This window comes from Triturus cristatus, chromosome 10 (genome assembly GCF_964204655.1).
Source record: "Triturus cristatus chromosome 10, aTriCri1.1, whole genome shotgun sequence".
In the NCBI taxonomy this organism is placed as follows: Eukaryota; Metazoa; Chordata; class Amphibia; order Caudata; family Salamandridae; genus Triturus; species Triturus cristatus.
Window position 1 is genome coordinate 1,204,952,780 of NC_140593.1, and position 20,919 is coordinate 1,204,973,698.

The 20,919-nt window shown below is 47.7% G+C and overlaps 1 protein-coding gene across 1 annotated transcript in view; it reads right to left on the bottom strand.

The window, feature by feature from the left end:
* The window catches only part of LOC146797067 (RNA-binding protein 10-like), a 297,765-nt gene that overhangs the window by 114,831 nt on the left and 162,015 nt on the right, over nt 1–20,919 (bottom strand). Inside the window, exons 12-16 of the mRNA XM_085629688.1 lie at nt 17,354–17,514; nt 17,070–17,167; nt 16,841–16,931; nt 1,815–1,962; nt 820–926 (exon numbers count right to left, since the gene is read on the bottom strand). Of these exons, the coding sequence (XP_085485814.1) occupies nt 820–926; nt 1,815–1,962; nt 16,841–16,931; nt 17,070–17,167; nt 17,354–17,514 (605 nt within the window). The remainder of the gene's footprint in view (nt 1–819; nt 927–1,814; nt 1,963–16,840; nt 16,932–17,069; nt 17,168–17,353; nt 17,515–20,919) is intronic.

The window sequence follows — 20,919 nt, forward strand, 5'->3', positions numbered from 1 at the left end:
CGCTGGGGAACACGAGTTGTTGAGTTTTCATCCCATGTACTCTCTATGGCTTCCCTGACACTTACAATATTAAGAATAGACTTACATTTGTAGGAGCATATCTGCTCATGCAGATATGCCCACAACTGAGATATAGTGTACCCTGCCTTAGGGCTTGGTAGGCCTGCTATAGGGGTGACTTACCTATACATTAGGCAGTGCTACTTTGACATAGCACCCAGGCAGTGTGCCATGCCGACTTAGTCTTCACCAAGGCATGCCGGCTGCAGTGGCAGTTTGCATGGCCTTGGTGAGGGGTCACTAAGGGGCCCTCTTCAGACCCAATGCCCTAGGTATCTGTGGTAACATTTACGAGGGAGTTACAGGAGGATCTGAAGTTGTGCCAATAATGGTACACATTTAGGGAAGGAGCTCTGGCACAGGGGACCTGGTTGGCATGGACCCTGTGCACTTTCAATTGAAACCACATGTTCCAGGCAAAAAGAGTGTGTGGGGCAGGGAGCTATCCATGTGTGTAAAAAAAGGCTCTTTTTAACCAAAAAAAAGACTCGGAATAGCTAGCAATAGCCACAGGATTAACCACTAACCTTGGTTTCTGGAGTAGCATCCTGCTCAGTGAAAAGCGCTTTGATGCCTTGTGAGGGTTAGTAAGCACTACATACATTCATTTTACAATTACAACCCTTCTGTGCATTGCACCACTGTCAGTGATACACAATTGGAAACGCCTAATACAGACTGTAGAACAAGGCACTCGCAGAGACTATTAAATAATCTGTCCCCAAGTGTCCACGTTTACAAGCTATTAAGTGCCCTCACCTGGGATCCATCCTGCTGAGCTCCGGCTGGTGCAGTTGAAATTTGGGCCGCCTGTTGATATAACACTGGCGGCTGAACAACATCAGCAACAGCTTCCACAGGTGTCTCTGCACCAGAGAGAGAATGAAGTAATTATTAAAACGGAGAGAACAAAGACTGAACATTATCACAATACGGTGGGAAGAGGGGAAAAAAGCTTTTCAGGCTGCGACTTACAATGTTAAATAAGTGCTTTGACAGCTAGAAAAATACTTGCATAAACCTTTAGTCTCAATCAAGTTAACTCTCGGGCTCTTTACAGCAAGAGAAGTGCCCACTGGTACAAAATCTTCCTTTCTTTTTCTTTGAAGTGTGGGGTTACAGTGGGCTTTTTAAGCCAAATGCATTTTACGGATTGAAATTGTATTCAAATTCTCAGTACCTGAACTTAAAGACTATTGATGAGACTATATTAAAAAAAACTATTCTCCTAGATTAAACAATGTTACAGCTCCAGCACACTGCTAGAGGTATTCGAATTTCAATTATACAATGACAATCCTATGATGAATAATTGGCGTAGTAAATAAGCACTTAGGTGGTATGGCCGAGCTAAGTAAGGTCTCAGCGATCACAAGTGGAGATTGCAGTGTGGCTGATGCGCTGCAAGTATAGGAACAGCAGAGGTGATGCTGGTCAGCGACAGTCAGATTGGGCTGTAGGAATCATTAATGAAATATCATGGCTGCTGGAGGTCAAGAGTGAAGGGCAATGGTAGAGTGTGGGGCCCTCAGTCCTAGAATCAATACTTCAGGGCAGGACTGAGATGCACCACCAGAACATTGCTTGGATCTCAGCAGTGGAATAGGTACCAATACTTTGGAAGACATGCATTTCTAGTTGTGTTTGCGCCAGGTCTCTGCCACAGGACAGGCTCAAGCGCTCCGTACTTACAGGAACCGCACAGAGCAGCTCTGTGTTTCTGGCAGGGCCTGTGGCACTTTTGGTCAGGTTACCTGTGCTTTGCCCCTGGGCACTGGCAGGCGTTTCTGTCGCGGACTGCTGCTGGGTGTAAGCATCATCCTGAGAGTAGTAGCTGTAATCTGCCTCCTCAGTACTAGCAGTCCATGCTGGGTTGGCCGTTCCATCACTACCATGTGAGGCCTGCAGTAAACAGAGAAGGTATCTCATTCGATGCTCTGACTACACCAATTCCCTCTTCCTCCTCCAATGTCCATTACCTTACATTTTTTCAAATAGTGCAAGACCAGGTGGATGTGTGGAACGGTGGCTGCACCAGTGTAAGGGCTGCTGCCCTGTTAACATACTGTACAGCTGAAAAAGGAGCTTCTGTTATTGTGCTATTACATTAAACTATCCACACCTAAGTCCTTCCTTCAAGAAAGCATTGGTGACTACTGGCATGTATAATGATTGATTGATTGATTGGGGTACTTATAGAGCGCAACTATCACCCTACGGGCATCTTGGCGCTTGCATTGGGAACCCGTCCTGGTTTTTCCCTGTAAGATAACCCATACTGGGTATCCCCAAGGTGAAAGCCAGGCATCCCGCCGCGGGGGGCCGTTGTGGAGATTAAGCAGGCTTGTTGCCCAGAGCTGCATAGTGTGAACTCATGCTTAGAGTGGGCACCGAAGCGAGAATTATCGAGTCCGTGGACAATTGGGTTCTGGACCCTGCCGCGTCGGGAATCGAACCCAGGTCCCAGGCCTGATCTCTGCTTCAGGGTATGCCTCCTCTAACCAGTGAGCTACACTTCTCTACAATACAATACAATACAAGCTCATACTTAGTTGAAAGGCACTGTCCAGGCACTTAAAAAGAATAAGGTGCATGAGAGCTAGTGTCATCCCACAATCTGCATACAAAACCTCTCCCACAAGCAAAATGAGCTGTGTCAATGTGTTAGTTTGTTATGACAATATGCATAACTGCTCATCCACCATAGAGCTGCTATTCTTTTAACACTTTATATTTTTAAACGCAATAATGCAGTCTACATAAACCTTTGTGCGCTGGCCTATATCGAAGTATCCGGACTGCTTTCTCAATGCTTAAGTGACGTCTAACTTTGTGTTTTATAATCAGGAATGAGGTGGTAAAGGCGGCGAAGGATGATGGTCTCTACTTCCAAACTCACATAGCGACACAATGATCCACAACTGAGCCACTATTCAAATGGGTCTCTCAGCTACAACTACTCTCTTGCCCAGCCACTCAGATGGACCCACTGCTAAACTCAGGCCTATGCAATTTAAACTTGTCCCAGTTCATTATTACGAACAATTGTTACTTACCTGTAAACAGGTGGTTCTCCAGTATTGGTGTCTTTCATAGATTCACATGCTTGAATATTCCCCGTCGTCGGAGTGGGAGTCCCACGGTAAATAAAATAGCAATATATATATATATATATATATAGTAAAATATATACATAAGTAATCACATAATTAGCGTATATAGGTGTAAAACACACAGTGTACCTATAAGAGAAAAACTCCATAGGAATACAATGGAGAGAGACAAAAGACCTTTGTAGTCTATCTCTGTCATTATGTAAGTCCGAACTCCAGCCAATCAGGCGTCAGCCCCTCTCTAGAACCTTCTCCTCAGAGCTTCTCACCTCAGATTTTCGTAGCACAAGAGTGACTGTAAAGTGCATGAGGAGAAGAGAGCCTCTGAAGGGAGGAGGGAGGGTCGCATGTGAATCTATGAAAGACACCAATACTGGAGAACCACCTGTTTACAGGTAAGTAACAATTGTTCTTCTCCAGTATTAGGGTGTCTTTCATAGATTCACATGCTTGAATATAGAATAGCTAGCAGTAACAAACACCATTGTTTCCATGTCAAAATAGATTCAAAATATATATAAGATAATCAATCTTCTTATGCATAAAAACAGTATCGAACAACTGTAACATTGTAAATGCATAATATATAAATAAATGGAAACAATATGGAGGTGGGAGGAAGAGGCTCACCTTACTTAAAAAGATTGCGCAGCACTGCCTGTCCCACTGCAGCATCCTCCTCGCTTAAAGTTGCCAAGCAGTAGTGCTTAGTAAACGTGTGTCTGTTCGACCACGTAGCTGCTCTGCAGATGTGTTGCAAAGATACTCCAGCAAATAAGGCAGTAGATGATGAGACTGCCCTGGTGGAGTGTGCCCTCACTGGAGACTGCAGAGGCTTATTTGCCCTTTGGTGACAAAAGACAATAGCTGCCGAGATCCAGCGTGCAATCGTTGGTTTAGTAACCTGACGTCCTTTATGACAGCGTCCATATGCTATAAAAAGTTGATCGGATTTCCGGAAAGAAGCGGTCTTACTGATGTAGAACTTTAGACACCGCTTCACGTCCAAAGAATGTAATGAATATGCTACTTACCAGTGTGCATCTGTTCTTGGCATGTAGGGCTGCTGACATTCATATCTGTGCATAGATCGCCGCCTAGTGTTGGGTCCGGATGTTTGCACGTTGTTGTCCTGGAAGAGTCCTCGAAGTATCCTTGGATAGGCGACTCCTCCCCTGGACTACAGCGCGCATGGGCATCCTCTCCATCCTCAGATTGTTTCTCGCCATTGTGGCAGTGATGGAGTAGATACAGAAAGTGATGACCATGCTTGCAATAATTCTGAGAGCTGCAGCTGCGACAGGCGCCGGGGAGGAGGGAGGGCGATATGAATGTCAGCAGCCCTACATGCCAAGAACAGATGCACACTGGTAAGTAGCATATTCAGTTCGAGGCATGTGGGCTGCTGAATTCATATCTGTGCATAGAATACATAGCAGTGCCCTCTATTGGCGGCGGCTACCCGTGCCAGCTGCAGCGGTCTGAAAAAGTGTTTTGAGAACAGCCTGTCCTACAGCTGCCTGCTGTTTTGACTGCACATCTACGCAATAGTGTTTTGTAAATGTGTGTGTAGTGGACCATGTGGCTGCTCTGCATATATCATGCAGGGGAATATTTCCTAGGAAGGCCATGGAAGCCCCCAACTTGCGTGTTGAGTGGGCTCGTGGTGGAATAGTTAATGTGCGTTTTGCCTTTTGATAACAGATTTGAATACACTTAACTATCCATCTGGCTATCCCTGCTTTGGAGATGGCGTTACCTTTGTGGTGTGGGGCAAAGGCAACGAACAGTTGTTTTGTCTTCCTGAAGGGTTTAGTCCTGTCGATGTAGTACATGAGGGCCCTCCGTACATCCAGTGTATGTAATGCCCTCTCTGCAACAGTTTGTGGGTTTTGGAAGAAAACGGGCAGTTCAATAGTCTGGTTCATGTGGAACTGCGATATTACCTTGGGCATGAATTTGGGGTTGGTACGTAGTACGACCCTGTTGGCGTGAACCTGAATAAATGGCTCTTGAACGGTTAGTGCCTGGAGTTCACTAACTCTTCTTAGGGAAGTGATCGCTACCAGGAAGGCTACTTTCCAGGTAAGGAATTGAATCTCGCATGAGTGTAGAGGTTCAAAGGGTGGACCCATCAGGCGTGTGAGGACCAAGTTGAGGTTCCACATTGGAGCCGGTGGGTGACTAGGTGGAATGACTCGTTTGAGTCCTTCCAAGAATGCTTTGATGGCAGGCACTCTGAAGAGAGAGAGGTGCTGCCTGGTTTGCAGATAGGCTGATATTGCGGTCAAATGGACACGTATAGAGGTGTACGCCAGATTGCATCGGTATAGGTGTAAGAGGTAACATATGATGTTGTGGATGGATGCGTCCAGCGGGTTAATGTCATTATTACCGCAATAAATGACGAACCGTTTCCATTTGGCTGCATAGCAAGCTCTTGTAGTGGGTCTCCTGGCCTCCTTGATGATGTCCATACAGTCAGGTGGCAGATTGAGATAGCCAAACTCTAGGACTTCAGGAGCCAGATCGCCAGGTTCAGCTGTTGCGGATCTGGGTGCTGAACCTCTCCATGGTTCTGCGTCAAATGCGCGGGTTTGATCCGCAGCCTTTGATGCGGTACCACGGAAAGTTCGAGGAAGGTGGTGTACCACGGCTGGCGTGCCCACGTGGGAGCAACTAGGACGAGTGTCAGGGAGTGTTGTCGGAGTTTGCGAGCCACCAGCGGTATCAACGGTGCTGGGGGAAAAGCGTACGCAAATCTGCCGGACCAGTTCATCCATATCGCATTGCCCTGCGACTGCGGGTGTGGGAATCTGGCGGCGAAGCTTTGGCATTTTGCGTTTTCGCTTGTCGCGAATAGGTCTATTTCTGGGTGACCCCACTGCTGGAAGTACGGTTGGAGTACCGATGGGTGTAACTCCCACTCGTGCATCTGGTGGCTGTGTCTGCTGAGCAGATCCGCCATCTGGTTGTCCTTGCCGGGGAGGTGTTCCGCCATGAGGAACATGTTCCTCTGAATGGCCCACTTCCACATGCTCTGAGCCAGATGAGACAACTGTGGAGAGTGTGTCCCCCCCTGCTTCTGTATGTAGTACATTGCGGTCATGTTGTCCGTCCGGATCAACACGACCTTGTTGCACAGATGTACTTTGAAAGCCTTCATGGCCAGGAAGATTGCCATCAGTTCCAGAAGGTTGATGTGCATCTTCTTCTGTTGTGTCGTCCATAGTCCCTGCACTGTGTAGTGGAGTACATGAGCTCCCCATCCCTGGAGAGACGCGTCCGCTGTCAGTACTATTTGTGGAACAGGCTCTTGGAACGGTCGGCCCTTGCAAAGGTTTTGTGGATTCCACCAATGCAGAGAGTTGTATGCCCGACCGCTCACCAACACTAGGTCTTTCAACTGTCCTTGAGCCTGATTCCACTGACGTGCTAGGCACTCCTGAAGTGGGCGCATATGTAATCTCGCGTGCGGGACTATGAAGATGCAGGAGGCCATCATGCCTATCAACTGCATAAACACTCGCGCTGGAAGCGAGTGGTTGGGTCTGAACTTGGAGATCAGCGCTTGTATGCCGGTGATCCTCACTAAATTCGGCTGAGCTGTGGCCGCCAGAGTGTCTATAGTCGCACCTAGGTACTGTTGTACGTGTGCGGGCTGGAGATGAGACTTTGGGTAATTTAGTGAGAATCCCAGACTGTGAAGAAGGTGAATGGTACGGGACACGTGGCTTGCACATTGCTGGGCTGATCTCGCTTGAACGAGCCAGTCGTCTAGGTAGGGGTAGACGTGTATGTGCTGTCTCCGTAAATGTGCCGCCACCGTAGCTAGGCACTTTGTGAAAACCCTGGGCGCTGTTGTCACGCCGAAGGGAAGGACTTTGAACTGATAGTGCTGCCCCTGAACAGTGAACCTGAGGTATTTTTTGTGTGAGGGGTGGATGGGTATGTGAAAATACGCATCCTTGAGGTCCAGTGATGCTAGGAAGTCTCCCTGCTGGAGAAGCGGAAGGACTTGCTGTAGAGTGAGCATGTGAAAGTGCTCCGAAAGAATGTACTGGTTCAGGGGTCTCAGGTCTAATATAGGCCTGAGCGACCCGTCCTTTTTTGGAATTAAGAAGTAGAGGGAGTAAACCCCCGTGCCCCGCTCGTGGACGGGTACGACCTCGATAGCGCCTTTTAGAAGCATACTTTCTACCTCTTGCTGTAAGAGCGTCAAGTGCTCTGAGGACATAGGACGGTTTCTTGGTGGTATTGTGGGTGGAGTGGAAGTTAACTCCAGACAGTAACCGTATTTTATAATATCTTTGACCCACCTGTCCGTGGTGATGGAGTTCCACGTGGACAGGAACCGTTGTAGCCTTCCCCCGACAGGTGTTATGTGGTCGGGAGGAAGGGAGAGGGCGTCACTGCTTGTTCTTGGGGGAGGACCTGGTGTTGCCGTAGCCACGTCCTCTGCCCTTGGTACTGGAGCCACGATAGCCACCTCGGGTGTTCTTATCGTAGGTGGTCTGCGTATTACCCTTGTTATATGTTTGTTGTGACCCCTGTCCTCTGCCTGCTCCCTTGTTTCCGGGGCGACGAAAGGAGCCGCTCCGAAAGGACTGAGTTTGTAGGGCGCCCATGGACTTTGCAGTGTCCGTGTCCTTTTTTATCTTCTCGAGGGTGGCGTCAACCTCAAGACCGAACAAAAAGTCGGGGTTGACGGGCTGATTAAGTATATTGTTTTGAACCTCAGGCTTGAATCCTGAGATACGTAGCCAGGCGTGACGTCGTAGGATGACGCTAGTGTTGATGGCCCTGGCAGCCGTGTCAGCAGCGTCTAGTGCACATTTGATGGCAGCATTTGTGAGTAGCTGTCCCTCTCTGATAAGGATTTCTGCACCTTCTTTGTAGGGGTCAGGGAGGTGTTGAAGGAGTTGCTCCATTGTGTCATAGTGCGCCCTATCGTAGCGAGCGAGGAGCGCTTGAGTGTTAGCTATGCGCCATATGCTTGCAGCTTGTGCGGCAACTCGCTTGCCGGAGGTCTCCAGCACCTTGGACTCCTTGTCCGGGGGAGGAGCGTCACCCGTTGTCTGCGAGTGTGCCCTCTTGCGGGCATTCGCCACAACGATGGAGTCGAGTGGTAATTGTCCTCTGATGTAAGTAGGATCCCCAGGTGCTGATCTGTATTTCTTATCGATCCTGGGGTTTATCACTCGTGCCCTGGTGGGTTCCCTGAAAATGTCAGTGGCTGGCTTAAGGACCCCCTTCAACATTGGCAGAGTCTTTACATGTCTTTCTGAGGATGCAAAGGTGTCCATTAGAAAGTCATCTTCGATGATATCAGAGTGAAGCTGTACATCATGGTTGTTCGCCGCCCGTTCAATCAGAGCGTTGAACGCCGCAGTATCCTCTGTGGGTGACGTTTTTGCCCCATATAGTTGTGGGTCCTGTGCATCAAGAGGTGCACTGGGGTCTGCAGGGTCGCCCCAAGTTTGGTCAGGGTCCTGCTGGTCATCAGGGTCCGTGTCCACATGGTAGGGGACTTGTTCACCCATGTAGTCCTCCAATGCATCCGTGTCGGAGCGTGTGGGGGAGGCCCGGTGTGGATCCTGGTAGGGTGAATGAAAGGGTTCATACAGGAGAGGTTCAGTGTCCACAGGCAGCTTCCTCTTTAGCGGGATCCTGAAAGGTTCCAATGGCGGTTCCGAAGTTATCCTTCGGTCGTGGAGAATCATCCTGCCAGTGTCGGCGTCGATGACGCGTGACGGAGACGGCTCGACAGGCGTAACCGCAGTTTTGGTGGCCTGTGTCCTGAGTTGAAACGCCTTCGGGATTGTGGATGGAGGCAAGCCGAAGGTAATGCTGGTCGGCACCGACGAAACCGCTGGATCGATCGAACCCGACTGGACCTGGAGGGCAGCCTTGGTTTTGCAGCCTGGCATTGCGCCAGGCCGTACTCGGGGCGCCTTAGAGGTCGTGGCCCCCGCCAGGGTCGTCGAGGCGGCTGCAGATATCTTCTGCGCCCGTGGTGCATCGAGCCGAGGTGCGGAGATCACCGTCGACGTCTTCGACACGTGAGGTTTCGGTGTCGTCGAGGGAGTGCTGCGAGGCGTAGCCGGCGGGACGGCCCTCGGTGTCGGTGGCGTCGACGCCGGTAACCGAGCAGGTTTGTCGGCGCCGATGGCCTTCTTCCGTTTGTCGACTCCCATGTCGCCCGTCTCGAGTTCGGCACCGAAGTCCCCCTTGGTGCGGTCGGTGCCGACACGGTGCGCCGGCGTCGAAGGTGTTGAAGGCCTCGATCCGACTAGCGCCACTTTCAGTTTCGGTTTCGTAGGAACCTGAGCAGCTTTCGGTTTCGGTTTCGTGGAAGGGAAACCAGCTGGCTTAAGCGGTAATGGCTGCCGCTGAACGTCCGAGGCCGGGCCCGAGGGCGGGGCCGAAGGACTGCGTGATGGGTCTCGGGTAAGGCCCGAAGGCGATCCCTCGACCGGAGCCATAGTCTGTGGCACTGGTGAATTCTCGGTTTGAACAGGTAGGCCTTGTTCATCATCGGAGCTACTCTCTTCGGCCCCTAAGGCCTCCTCGTCGTCTCCTACCTCGGTGTCGTCTTCACCTCTGTGGAAGAGTGACTCGTCGGCCTCGTCCGATCCGGGTTCTTGGTCGGAAACGGGACTGGAGGGTAAGACTTCTACTTCTTCGACGTCGTCCGCGTCGTCGAAGATGTCAGCTGGGGCCGGTGCCGCGTGCTGCGCTTCGAGCCTCGCCGCTCGACGATTCCGCAGAGTCTTCTTTGAACGGAACCGGGCACAGGCCATACATGTCGACTCGTCGTGGTCCGGCGAAAGGCATTTGTTGCACACCGGATGGACGTCGATGTGTGGGTACTTCGCATTACATACCGGACACCTTTTGAATGGCGTCCTCGATTCCATCGTCGAAGTAGTTGATGGACAGGTAAATGCGAACAAAGTCGGTGCTGAAAATTAGTAAACTAACAGAGTATCGAAAACCGATCGATAAACAGTACCGACGCGAACTAAAGGCCTTGTGGCCTCGACAAAATTTTTTCCTAACTTGAGCTAAGATAGCACATCCGAACCCAATGGCGGAAAAAAACAATCTGAGGATGGAGAGGATGCCCATGCGCGCTGTAGTCCAGGGGAGGAGTCGCCTATCCAAGGATACTTCGAGGACTCTTCCAGGACAACAACGTGCAAACATCCGGACCCAACACTAGGCGGCGATCTATGCACAGATATGAATTCAGCAGCCCACATGCCTCGAACTCTTTGTTCTGCAGGTGTCTGAGGATTGGCAAAAAAGGTCTTTAATATTACTGGCTCATTAATATGAAAGTCAGTAGGCACCTTGGGTAGAAATGATGGATTGGTGCGTAACACTACAGCATCCGGTTTGAACTGCAGGAACGGAGGTTTGATGGTAAAAGCATGGATGTCACTGACACGACGTGAAGACGTTAGTGCCAGAAGTAGGGCTACTTTCCAAGTGAGATATTTTAGGTCGGCCTTGTGAATGGGCTCGAACGGAGGTCTCATCAATTGTGCTAACACAACGTTGAGGTGCCACAAAGGAAGAGGACGCCGAACTGGCGGAAATTTTCGGAATAAGCCTTTAAAGAATTGGCGGATTATTCTTGAGGAACAAAGGGAACTTGATCCATCTTGCCGGAAACGGGAAATAGCTGCTAGAAAAACCCTTAGGGTTGCATGTGACAGTCCAGAACTGGCTAGGTGCAGGAAGAATGGTAGCAATTGCTCTGCCGTGGAATGTATCGGATGGACTCCGTTAGCAGCACACCAATGGCAGAATCGTTTCCATTTGAACTTGTACGTCCTGATTGTAGAGGGTGCTCTTGCCTGGGCCAAAATATCCCTACAATCCTGCGGGATGTCTAGGTGGGCGAACTCATGGTGTTCAGGTTCCAGGCCGATAAGCTCAGTGAGGAGGGATTTGGATGACAAATTCTCCCTTCGCTCATTGTGAGCAGATCCGTCCGATGTTGCAGGAGGATTGGTTGGCATTGGGACAGGAGGAGCAGTTCTGAGAACCACGCTTGCCGTGGCCAGCGCGGGGCTATTAGGATCAGGTGGCAAGGTTGTCTCCTCATCTTCCAAAGAACCCGAGGTATGAGGGGTATTGGAGGAAAGGCGTACGCAAATAGATTGCACCAGTTTATCAAAAGGGCATTCCCTTGTGATTCCTTGTGGGGATGCCAGCTTGCGTAATTTCGGCATTTCCGGTTCTCCGGCGTAGCAAAGAGATCGAGTTGCGGACGGCCCCATAGTTGGAATATCCTCTCTAGAGTGGGTTGGTGTAACTCCCACTCGTGGGTCGACGAGGAGGACCTGCTCAGGGAATCCGCTAGGACATTGGATACTCCTGGCAGGTGTACTGCCGTAATCATGATCTGATGACTGAGAGACCAGTCCCAAATTCTTTGAGCTAACCTGGAGAGACTTGGGGATTTTGTTCCGCCCTGTTTGTTGACATAGTGCATACAGGTTGTGTTGTCTGTCTGTATTAGCACTGACTCTCCTTGGAGCAAAAGGTAGAAATGATTTTAGAGCCAGAAAAATCGCCATCAGCTCCAACTTGTTGATGTGCCAAGATCTTTGATGTGTTGACCATCTTCCCTTCACAGAGAGATCCTCCAAATGTGCGCCCCATCCTTCCAATGAGGCGTCTGTTGTGAGTGTCCTGTCCGGTGGCAGCGACAGAAAGGACATGCCTTCCGTCAAGTTGGCTGGAATTGCCCACCATGCGAGTGCTGACTTCATTTGATCTGTGACACATATCATGTCGTGGAAAGATCCCGTTACCTGACGCCACTGAGCATCCAGAGCTTCCTGGATAGGACGTGTCCTCAGCCGGCAATGAGGGATCAAGGCAATGGATGATGACGCCATCCCCAGAAATGATTTTAATAGTCTCACAGAAACTGACTCTTTTGATCTGATCAGAGCCACCAGTCGCAGCATCTTTTTTAGACGCTCCTGGGAGAGGAATGCCTTTGCTGACACAGTTTCCAGAGTTGCTCCCAGAAAATCTCTTTGTTGGTACGGATGAAGTTGGGATTTTTCCGCATTTACGGACAGGCCTAAAGAGCGAAACACGTTCTGGCACAGAAGAGTGTGTTGTCGCAGGTGAGTGCTTGACTGAGATTTCAGGAGAAAATCGTCCAGGTATGGAAATATTTGCACTCCTTGGAGTCGCAAAAACGCTATTACTGGAGCTAGTACCTTCGTGAACACTCGAGGGGCCGAGCGCAGGCCAAATGGTAACACTTTGAATTGGTAATCATGTTGATCCACTCGAAAACGCAGGAACTTTCGATGCCGCTGTAAAATAGGGATATGAAAATAGGCATCCTGGAGATCTATCGTCGCCAGAAAATCTTCCTGCAAGAGTAAGCGCAAGAGGTCTACTAGCGTCATCATACGGAAGGATTGGCTCTTTATATATTTGTTTAGTGCCCTTAGATCGAGGATGGACCTCCACTCTCTGTTTTTCTTTGTGATCAAAAAGAACCGGGAATAAAAACCTTTTCCCTTCTGAGACACTGGTACCAATTCTATAGCTCCTTTTTGCCTTAAAAGTCGAACTTGATGCAACAGTTCTTTCATGTGAGCTGGTGGCGGTCCGGAGGGTGGAGTGGGAGGAGGGAATTTGGTGAATTCTAAGGCGTGTCCCTTTTTCACAATGTCCAAAACCCAATGGTCCTTTGAGATGGAGGACCATTGGGAAAAGAACAGAGAGATTCGACCTCCAACCTTGTCCGTCTGGTAAGAGTCACGGTCTCTTTGATGCGGTTCCTCTGTATGAGGATTTTCCTCTATATGACTTGGAGGTTTGCTGTCGTGATGTTTGCTGTTGCTGGCCATAAGAGTAACGGTTGGACCCTTGATTGTAAGGTTTGTATTGTTTATTGTCTCTTCGAAAACTTGAGGAGGTGCCGCGTCCGCGTGCACCACGAAAATTACTCCTCTGAAATTGAAGGTTTCCTAACGATCTAGCTGTCTCAGTATCCTTCTTTATGGACTGTAGAGCTTCATCGACGTGGCTCCCAAATAATGACTCGCCGTCATATGCCATGTTAAGGATCATGGACTGAACCTCCTGACGAAAGGATGTTGATTTTAACCATCCTTGCCTACGCAGAACAGCCGCTCCGGCAAGCTGACGGAATCCCATGCAGGCGATGTCTACTGCACAATCAATTATTTCCGCCGATGCCGCTTCTCCCTCTTGGAGCAACTTCATTGCCTCCACCTTAGATGGCTCTGGCAACTCCTGAACCACATCCGAAATATCAGCCCATACTTGTCTGTCATATCGTCCCAAGATGGCCAAGGCATTAGCTGCTCTAACCACAGTAGAGGCCATAGAAGAGAATTTACGCCCTATGGCATCCATCCGACGTCCGTCACGATCCGGAGGTGAGGTGATAGAAGATGCCAGATTTTTCGCCTTACGTTGCGCTGCCTGCGTAACGACAGACTCAGGTTTAGCCTGACCCGTGAGGCATGCTGGGGTTCCTATTGGTGCCTTATATTTCTTTTCTAATCGAGGCACCTGTGCTGGCAAGGTATTCGGTGTCTGCATTAATTTCTTGCCTTCTTCCCAAATAAACTCAACTATGGGAATAGCATGAGTCTGTTTGTAAGGTTGATTCTTGAAATCATAAAGGAAGCAATCTTCCTCCCTGCGCTCCGTTGTTAACTTAAAACGGTGTGATGCCCTTTCCATCAGTTGGTGAAAATTGGCTATGACCACTGGAGGTGAATCCCCTGTTACTATCTGTGAGGGGGATGGTGTTTGTGCCTGGTAATTGTCCCACTCCGCCATATCATCATCATTGTCATCTACATCCCCATCATCATCTGGGATTTCACCCTCTTCTGTGTCCTGAGGGCCTTCCTCTACAGGCTCATAATGAGGCAACAACCTTTCCGGAACCTGTCTTGGAGGTACAGGCGGCATCTGAGGAGCAGGATTTACAATAGGTACCGGTGGAATAATTGCCGGAATCACCGGGGTTGACGGAACCTCTGAACGTTGAGGGGATAGAGGGAACCGTTGGTTGTAGTCGTCCAACATGCGTTGGAGATTAGTAATGAGCGACAAAGGAAGAGTCTCCGTTTTATGCTTCGGAGGGGCCTGGTGTATGTAAACCGGATCTTCATCTTCACTACTGACATCCTGGCACTTAATAACTAAGTCGGACGGACTTTGTGCCGTTCCAAAAGACTCCGGTAACCCCTCGGACTCCTGATCCGAATCCGTAGCGAATAATGGTGAGGGAGGCTGTGCATCTCCCACAGGAATATTGTGTTCCTGGCTATCCGGGCCCACAGTAGGAGGTAATGGTGTCCAAGAAACTCCAGTTAAAGATGAAACCGACGCTGATGCTAGCTGAGGTAGTTGTTCCCTTCTTGTTTTCTGGGTAGACGCAACACTGCTTATTCGTACCCTTACGAATGTCTGTGGAGATGTACTCGTCGACGGAGCCGTCGTCGACGGAATGATGGTCGACGGAATTATCGTCGACGGAGTCTGTGGCAACAAAATCACCGTCGTCGGATTCGCCGTCGACGGGGCCACCGTAGACGGAGCCACCGTCGACGGGGCCGCTGCCGACGGAGCCGTCGTCGAGGTCTTCGTCGACAAGGCTTTCGTCGACGGAACCACCGTCGACAGTGTCGTCGACGGGATCTTCTTTTTCTTCGTCGACGGAGTGGGCGTCGACGAGCTCGACGACGTCTTCGTCGACGACACAATCTTCGTCGACGGAACCTTTACCTTCTTCGTCGACGTCGAAGTAATGGGCAAAACAGAAGTCACTGCCCTTGAAGAACTGATGGTAATCGTCGACGAGGATAACGTCGACAGAACGCTCGTCGACGACGAAGCAGCTGACGTCGTCGTCAGAGTCACCGTCGACGAGGTAGAAACAGCAGATCTCGTCGTCGGGAGCATCGTCGACGAGGCTGACAAGTTTTTCCCCGAGGAATGGGAAGTAGACGCCTCAGCAGCCTGAGAACAGTGTCCCTTAGGCGACAAAGCAGTAGGTGAGACCACAGAAGTGGCAGTTGTCAGAGGCAAATATAGCTTCTTTTTCTTCAGGAAAGGAGATGGTAACTCCTGCACACTACTGCGCTTAGAGGCTGGTTGAGAACGACCAGAAAAGAGACTTTCCACATCAGAGAGTGGGTTATCCTTGTCCTTCAGTCTCTGTAGCCATAATAACAGGCGGCCTTCTCTGTCCTTTAGAGTTTTTGTAGAAAAAGTTCTACAAAATTTACATTTTGCCACTTCATGGTCTGGGTATAAACAGTAAATACACTTACTGTGTGGGTCCTCAGAGAACAAACGCAGCTTTCCACATGAAGAACATGGTCTAAACAAAGATTTCTTACTAGAAGACATCCTCACTGACAAAAACAGAGCAGAGCTCAGGGAGACTCCCTGTCACACGACGTGCAGTAGAAAATCTGAGGTGAGAAGCTCTGAGGAGAAGGTTCTAGAGAGGGGCTGACGCCTGATTGGCTGGAGTTCGGACTTACATAATGACAGAGATAGACTACAAAGGTCTTTTGTCTCTCTCCATTGTATTCCTATGGAATTTTTCTCTTATAGGTACACTATGTGTGTTTTACACCTATATACGCTAATTATGTGAATATATATATATATATATATATATATATATATATATATATATATATATATATATATATATATATATATATATATATATATATATATATATATATATATATATATATATATATATATATATATATATATATATATATATATATATATATATATATATATATATATATATATATATATATATATATATATATATATATATATATATATATATATATATATATATATATATATATATATATATATATATATATATATATATATATATATATATATATATATATATATATATATATATATATATATATAGCTATTTTATTTACCGTGGGACTCCCACTCCGACGACGGGGAATATTCAAGCATGTGAATCTATGAAAGACACCCTAATACTGGAGAATGATTCTTATACTCTTGTGAACTTGTAAAAATGTACTACTGAAAAGACACGTAAATGATGATAAAGGCACATTTAAAAAAAAATATATTCCAAAAGGAAGGCAGTCCATGAAAGCAAATCCAGTCATCTGCATCCATGTTCATTGGGAACATGACAGCTGGGATTACAAGCACGCTAGCACTGCTGTCAGCTCTGAATTCATTACCTAAGACTAACACAGGTACGCTGGGTAACCTTGAACAGGGTGCACCTAAGCCACTCCTGGCAACGTATCTCTAGGCTGTGATGTCATTAGAAAATGTAAAGGGCAAAATTATACATCTCACACATAAAGGGCCCTATTGCAGACCATGCCCACCAGACACTCACTGCCATGTTTTACAAAAGCACTACTGCTGAACTCCCTATATTTGCCAGTACAATTTCGTGAGGTTATGTCCGCAAAAAGGCCTGAAGCAGCCATTTCACAAAGTTTTAGCCAGATACCGATCATGTATATAGTTTAGCTTGCCTCTTCAATTTTAAATATGTTAATGACAATATCAGCAACAAAAAAGTAAAGAAGTCAGGGACCCAAACATCTGACCTGCGACAGGGCCCACTGGGCGGCAGCGATTGCAGTGCTAGCTACAGAGGCAGTGCTGATGCGGTGAGCTTCAGTAACCATCATCATGTCCCTGGAAAAAACAAAAAAAACAAAGCTAGAAATGCTTTCGACTTTATGCAAGCATCAGATAAACTGAGCGGCGAGCAGCGGTAGCTAGTTGCCTGTTGTAAAGCAGGTATCCAAGGATGCACAGTGTATTCAAACTCACCTTTTGGAACCTTTGGCAAACTCAAAATTCATGACCTTGCCATCAATAATAAGTGGGGGCCGGAGGGCCTGGAGAATCTGCAGCAACTGCGCTGCCTCCTAGGAAGCAAACAAGGAAATGTTTATAGGGAAGTAATGAAAAGAGCCGTCTCCATCTACGAATCCGCCCAGAAAGCTCCAATTTTCGCACCTTTCTACTTCAAACAAATATACCCAACAGCTAGCACCAGAACTGAAAACTGCTTCAAAGCTTTTAAAGTGAACAACAAGGTTTGAGAAACTTACAACAATGGTGGAAAGCTGGATGAAAGCAAAACCCCGGTTCAGCTGTGTCACTTTGTCCTTGATGACTCTCACATTTGTAGAAGTCAAGACTGCATAGGGAGCAAGGGCACTCAAGATGGACTCCAGCGTGGTGTGTGGACTTAGGTTACGTAGAATGATGGCTGACAAAATACAAGTAAACACAAACTGGCAGTCAGCAATATTTCAGCACCTATCATCAAAAGTGCACATCAATCTTTCACTGGGACACCAACACATGTCAAATACATGAATACTCTGTAAACCTCTCACAAACAAACATACATTCAGCACATCAAGAAGCCCAATCTCCACATGTATGTATGTGGGATTTGTATATCACAAACCTAGCCAAAAAGGCAGCGAAGTATACAGTCTAACAATAGAGAAAAGGTAGCTAGTCTTTGTATTGTTACAGCATTGAGATGAAATTCATGGGTGAACCAGGAAAGCTGTACATTCCTGAAAGGCAGATTCATGAGTAAACAAAACCTTAATTCAACTAAGGCTCATTTGTGTAGTTTGCTCAAGGTTATTCCAAAGAAACACTTTTCCAATTGCAGGGATTTTTTGTGCATGTTGGTCGTACAAAAAAATGCAATACTCTACAACACTAGCGTTAGAATATGTGGCTATTCTGAATTTGGGTCACCACTAATATTTTTTCAAGTTTTCAAGGCTCATTTGTTTCATTAGCGATTTACCCGCCATCTCGATGTACTACAAAAGAGGAGTGAGACTGAATTCTATATAGACAATAAACACAGATTAACAGCAAGAAATTTGAGTCTTAGCAAGAAAAACAATTTTGCTGAAGGTTGCTCACATGACACTTGATCACCGGTGGCAACACATATATTCCTTTTAGGTCAGCTTACGCTGGCTCGCCAGCCTACTTCATTTTAAAATGACAATACACCTATATCTAAGGGCTTTTGGTCAACAGTCTTCATCCACTGGTCTAAACTGATATCATTAGCGACCTCTTAATAACAGGGTGGTTATTTCTATCTGGGAGACCGTATGTACTCTTCTGTGAAACAGAAAGAAAAGCATAACTGAATTTAGAACTCAGTCTACTTTTAGAGCAAAGGAAATCTAACAAAAGATCAACAGCAGAGAAGATACAAAGTCACTATAGGTAAAACTAACACAAACACAACTATCCACAAAACATCTATTAGTTTAAGTGCCAAGGGCCCCAATATCTGGGTGAAAGTGTGCTTTATAAATCAACATGATGGTACGAAGACGTCAATCACTTGCTCCCCACACCACTACTCCTCACTCCATCAACAAATACTCACCCACAAAACAGGCCCCATGTAAACCACCAATACTACCAATTGGGCTAAGAACTTCCACAGACAAAAGTAAAGTGAAGAAAGGGACCAAAACAAGCTCTATATATGAAGGAAACAACTTGCGCTTCTAACAGTGCCATAAGGCTTTGTGTGATTCAACTACTGTATGCAAGCAGCTTTCCTCCGTGCTTGGATTTTATTTCTTTGGTGGAGAAGGAATATGCTACTTACCAGTATGCATCTGTTCTGGGCTTGTAGATCTGCAGATCTACACACTTTTGCATAGATCGCCATCTGGTGTTCGGCCTGGATGTTTGCAGTTTGTTTTTCCTCTTGGAAAGTCTTTGGAAGTCACAAGGTCGGTGACTCCTCCTTTGGATCGTATTGCGCATGGGCTTCGGCTCCATCCTCAGATTGTTTTTCGCCAGCAGGGAAAGATGGAGCGTAGTAATAACAGTGAAGAAACCCATGTGTGTATCTAAATAAGATAAACTGGAACAGATGCAGGTAGCCGGGGAGGCGGGTGGGCGTGTGTAGATCTGCAGCTCTACATGCCAAGAACAGATGCATAATGGTAAGTAGCATATTCCGTTCGAGGCATATGATCTGCAGATTACACACTTTTGCATAGACTATATAGCAGTTCCCAACCTTAGCGGCAACCACCGGTATCTGTTGCAGTGGTCTGAAATAGTGTTTTAAGTACAGCCTGGCCCACACTAGCTTGTTGCTTAGTTTGCACATCTACACAATAGTGTTTGGTGAAAGTGTTGACCATGTAGCTGCTTTGCAGATATCATCTAATGGGATGTTCCCTAGAAATGCCATGGAAGCCCCTATCTTTCGTGTAGAATGGGCTTTAGGGGGAACGGATAGCGTTCGTTTTGCTTGTGGTAGCAAATCTGGATGCATTTCACAATCCACCTAGCTATCCTTGTCGGTCTCTACCCAGTCACGCCATAGAAATTAATTCTCTTATTTTGGACCACAAGCTGGATGTGTTATTTTTAACAGAGACCTGGATTTCCTCCTGCTCGGGCCCCGACATGGTTAGAGCTCTTCCTCCTGGTTTCCTTATTACACATTTGGATAGGCCTGTGGGGAGGGGAGGAGGAATTGCCATCCTTTATAGGGATTCGCTAGTATGTAAGGTGCGGGACGGAGGGATGAGCGACTGCGAGAGTTGTCAGTTCTCCCTTCGCCTGGCACCCACTGCGTCGTTGACGGGTTTTCTGATTTACCGTCCACCCGGGACCTTGGGAAATTTTCTTAACTCCTTCCTAGAATCAGCTGCGCTCCTTGCCTCGTCCACTGGTAACTTTATAGCTTTGGGTGATTTTAACATCCATTTTGATGACCCCTCTAACTCCCTGGGAGTAGATCTGCAAGGCGACCTCAAAGCCTTTGGGATCAACTTGGCTAATTCGGGTGCCAGACATGGGAAGGGCCACTTGTTGGATCCTATATTTTCAAACTCTGGTTGCCTTAAAGCTCTTCCAGCGCTGGCCCTACCTTGGACAGATCATTTTCTGGTGCCTGCCCAGTGGCAGTTTGATGTCCCAGTTACATCGGCCCCTAGGGTATACACCGTGGAAAGAGCCTGGTCCAGGCTCCCAGTGGATACCTGGGCAGTACACCTGGAGGCGTCTCGGCCTCCCCCTGGGTCTAATCCGTTAGTTGCGGATGAGAATTTAAACATCTGGCTCACCAACTCGCTTGATGCTCTTCTCCCCAAGAAGAAACAACTCACCAGGGGTAAGAGAGTGGGATCTGCGCCCTGGTATACATTGGAGCTGAGAACTTTGAGGAAGGGTTGCAAGAGGTTGGAACGGACCTGGAGGAAAGATTGGAACGAAACGAGCCGGAGAGAATATCGGGTGGCTCTTAGTACTTATAAATCTGCTATTCGGGTAGCTAAATCCGTGTTCTTTGAGGAGAGAATAGGCTTTGCGGCCAACTCCTCAAAAGAATCGTTTAGGGTTATTAAAGAACTCCTTAAAACTCCCGAACCTCAGGTCATTCATGACGACCCCTGTAAGAAATGCTTCGAACTTGCCTCCTTCTTTAAAACTAAAATAGACAACATCTTGGCATCTCTCCCTCGGCTAGCCGAGGAGACTCCTTCTGGTGGCAACCCAGAGTCTCAGCCCAGGGTGCGGACAGCGGAGCTGGTCTCTTTCGGACCTGTTACTGTGGAAGAAGTTCTTACAGTCTTGATGACCATGAAAAGTGGTTCCCCTAAAG